At 44.6% G+C, this 3,927-nt stretch overlaps 1 protein-coding gene across 1 annotated transcript in view; it reads right to left on the bottom strand.

Annotated features, from left to right (window-relative positions):
- The window catches only part of PTCHD3 (patched domain containing 3), a 32,307-nt gene extending 29,101 nt beyond the window's left edge, over nt 1-3,206 (bottom strand). Inside the window, exon 1 of the mRNA XM_005859274.2 lies at nt 3,043-3,206. Coding sequence (XP_005859336.1) covers nt 3,043-3,206 — 164 coding nt within the window. The remainder of the gene's footprint in view (nt 1-3,042) is intronic.
- Between the last annotated feature and the right edge of the window lie 721 nt (nt 3,207-3,927).

Below are 3,927 nucleotides of genomic sequence, written 5' to 3'. Positions count from 1 at the left end.
TGCCCCACCACCAGCCACCCCCACCACAGGGTGTCCCTTTCTGGCTGTTTCACATCTTCACTCTGCTATGCTACTGACAACCCTGCTTCTCGCTGGCTATCACAACTTCTGTGCATCCTCTCTCGGGCATCCTCTTCTTCAGGCCCCCAACTCCCTGTCTCGCCATCTTTCCTCCACAGTAGAAAGCCGAAACTCAGTACTGACCTTTCCCCTTCATTATGACACAATAACCTTTCCACAGCATTAGGCATTTTCCCTCTCTGTCTCAGGTCCTATGCTCCAGATTGAGCTCTGGCCTCACCTTTACAAGTTAAGTGACCTGGGAAAATGGCCACATGCTTTGTAGCAGGAAGCCTATCCTCTGGGAGATACACACATGTAAATGTGTATATTTATATGTGTATATTAATTGCCTCACAGTAGTCAATTGTTTGAGTCTATCAATTTGTCTAACTTGTCCCTTATTAGGGAACTCGAGGCTCGGTGCATGAATTTGTGCATGGGTGGGGTCTGGCCGGCCCATCCTGATTGTGGCCGATTGGGGCCAGCCAGCCGGGGGCAGGGGATGAGGGAGGTTGGCTGCCGGCCCTGGCCCCGATTGGAGTAGGGGGACCGATCTGGGGCTGGGTAGCCAGGGGGAGGGGCCGCGGGATGTTGGCCGGCTGCCCCGCCCCCATCAGGCCTATTGGCCGTCCACAGTGTGTGTCATAGCAACCACTTGTTCCAGTCATTCTGGTCGTTCTCGTTGCTTGGCTTTTATATATATAGTCTAGTGGCCTGGTGCATGAAATTCATGCACAGGAGGGAGGGGGGTCCCTCAGCCCGGCCTTCCCCCTCTCGCAATCCAGGACCCTTTATAAATTTTGGAAATTAAGTCCTTATCAAATGTACTGGTATACATGTTTTCCTGTTCAGTGGGGTTTTTTCATTTTGTTGATGGTTTCCTTCCTGTGCAAAAATTTTTTAGTTTAATGTAGTCCTCCTACCTTTTGTGACAGTATAGGTTGACCTGGAGTACATTATGCTAAGTGAAATAAGTCAGTTAGAAAAAGACAAATACCACATGATTTTACTTATATGTGGACTCTAGTGAACAAAATAAACTGATGAAAGAAATAAAATCAGAGGCAGGGATGGGTACATGGAACAGACTGAAATATCAGAGGAGGGTGTTGGAGGAAGATGGGTGAAAAAGGTGAAGGGATTAAGAAAAACCCCTCATAGATATAAAACAGCATGGTGATTACTAAAGAGAAAGGGGCATAGGGGATTTAGAAGAGAGTAAAGGGGAATAAATAGTGATGGAACCAGACTTGACTCGGTGTGGTGAACACACAATACAATATACAGATGATGTACTATAGGTTATACTTGAAACCTATATAATTTTATTAACCAATGTCACCCCAGTACATTCAATAAAAAAGATGGAATGCATTGGTTCACACAAATCTGTCCCTGTCTCTGAAATGTAGCTGCTCCAAGGAAGCACAATATACTTTTGAGCACCTTGAAATTTGTCAATTATGATATAACTTTAAAGAAACCAGCTATCAAAATAAACATGATTCAAATGTTCAGAAACCAATGTACATTTAAATAGATTTTGTTTTAAAATGGGGAAAGAAGTAAACATTAATTCAGGTTTAATACATAATTTTGAAAAAAGTATGTGATTTTATTTATAGGATATCAGTTTGTTTTCCCTGCCACTAAATAAGTGTTGAACAAGCATTTTAAAAATCGTTAGTCTGTGCAGGTTATAAAACGTGTGACAGGTTGTCCCTAATGGCATGTGAGCTCCTTTATCCCCGATTGTATCTATACATCATTGGTATTAGTCAATAAGTTTTCTTAAATGCATGGATAAGTGAATTATTGAAATGAAATGGATCTATAGAACTTTAATATGTAGAGTTCCTCTCTCTAATTTGATTGGTTTTCTTTCCTGCCTGTGTTTGTCTTGAATGATTGAGTGTGCATATCATTTGAACAAATGATCTTAATTCCTGTTATACATTGTTATTTATCTCAAAAATTCATATGTTGAAGCCCTATCCTATCATTCCACAAAATGTGACATTATTTGGAAATAGGGCCATTTTAGATTTTAGTTAATATGAAGGTGCATTAAAATATGGAGGGCCCCAATCTAGTACAACCGGTGTCCTTATAAAAAGAGGAAACTTGGACATAGCCATGTACACAGTGAGAGTGCAATGGGAAGACAAGGCAGAGATCAGGATGATGTCAGAAGCCATTTTTATTTTTCATCCTATATAATAAAAGCCTAATTTGCAAATCGACCAAACAGCAGAACAACTGGTGGAATGACCGTCACTATGATGCACACTGACCACCAGGGGGCACATGCTCAATGCAGGAGCTGCCCCAAGCCTGCAGGCCCCAGGCCAGCCAAGTCAGGTGCCAGCGGGGGCCCCAATTGCCCTGCAGATCGGCCCTGATTGCCGGCTAGGGTAGGCCCAGGAACCCTACCTGTGCATGAATTTTATGCACCACACCTCTAGTATATATGTAAGAATTTAAGAGTGGTTTAAGAATCTCCTAGAGCACAGCTCTGCTCATATTATTCCCAAGATCACCAACATTTCATAGCTTACCATTGACTATTATGTAAACGCAAAGACTTCAACTTAAATATTGTGGTCCCAGACTTTCCATTCTAGCCCTATCTTCTCTATTCTTCATCCCTCCCATTATTCTGTTTGTCTACTATATCATCTAATGAAATTACACTTGTCAATTCCCAAACCATGCCTTGTTTTGCTTTGTAAAGATTTTGTTTGTGTTGTTTCCTTCATCTAGGAATAGCTCATACCTATCCTATATAATAAAGAGCTAATATGCTAATGGTCATGACACTCTCATGCCATAATGACTTCAGCAGGAGGCTGCGTGCGCAGTGGGGCGGAGCCACCACATTGCTCCAGAGATGGGGCGGAAGCAGGGAGGTGCCCAGAGGAGGCAGGACCATCCCGTGGCAGGAAGGGCGGGGGTGAGAGCCCATAGTGTCCCCCTCACCAGTCCTTCGCCACCCACTGCTCGCACTCAGCATGCCCACTGCCCACCTGCCAGGGGAAGGAGCACAGCACATGCGCCTCCAGGAAGCAGCACTCGAAACTCCGCACCAGGCAGGAGGCTTCCACACTCTCCTCCAGTGCCATGATGGGGAGAAGCCGTCGCATTGCTCCGGAGTCGGGTGGAAGTGGGGAGGTGCCTGAAGGAGGCGGAACCAGCCCGAGGCGACTTGCAGGAACTAGGGTGGGGGTGGGACCAGGCACACTAGAGCTCTGGGTGGAGAGGTTAGGGCAGCCGTGGGCAAACTACGGCCCGTGGGCCAGATCCGGCCCGTTTTAAATGAAAAAAACTAAAAAAAAAAAAAAAGACCGTACCCGAGGGTCTCATTAGTTTTCGTGAGGCTCTCCAGAAGTTTATTGCAAGCCCTCAAAATTGCGTTTTTTAGCTCTATATCCTCCATTTCTGTCATGTTTTTTTGTCTCCGCATTTTTTATGCTTTCTTGGTGCACCCCCTAGTGGTCTTTGTGCGCAGTCTTGTTCTAGTTAAGCCTTGATTGTTGTAGTTAAAACTAGAGGGATTTGACCACCAGGCCGACTCGCTGTTTTAGATTTTAGTTAATATGAAGGTGCATTAAAATGGGGAGGGCCCCAATCTAGTTCAACTGGTGTCCTTATAAAAAGAGGAAACTTGGACATAGCCATGTACACAGTGAGAGTGCAATGGGAAGACAAGGCAGAGATCAGGATGATGTCAGAAGCCATTTTTATTTTTCATCCTATATAATAAAAGCCTATTTTGCAAATCGACCAAACAGCGGAACAACTGGTGGAATGACCGTCACTATGATGCACACTGACCACCAGGGGGCACATGCTCAATGCAGGAGC

The sequence above is a fragment of the Myotis brandtii genome, unplaced genomic scaffold, assembly GCF_000412655.1.
Source record: "Myotis brandtii unplaced genomic scaffold, ASM41265v1 scaffold124, whole genome shotgun sequence".
NCBI lineage: Eukaryota > Metazoa > Chordata > Mammalia > Chiroptera > Vespertilionidae > Myotis > Myotis brandtii.
Note: the sequence above shows the minus strand (reverse complement) of the source record. Positions and strands in the feature narration are given on the sequence as shown.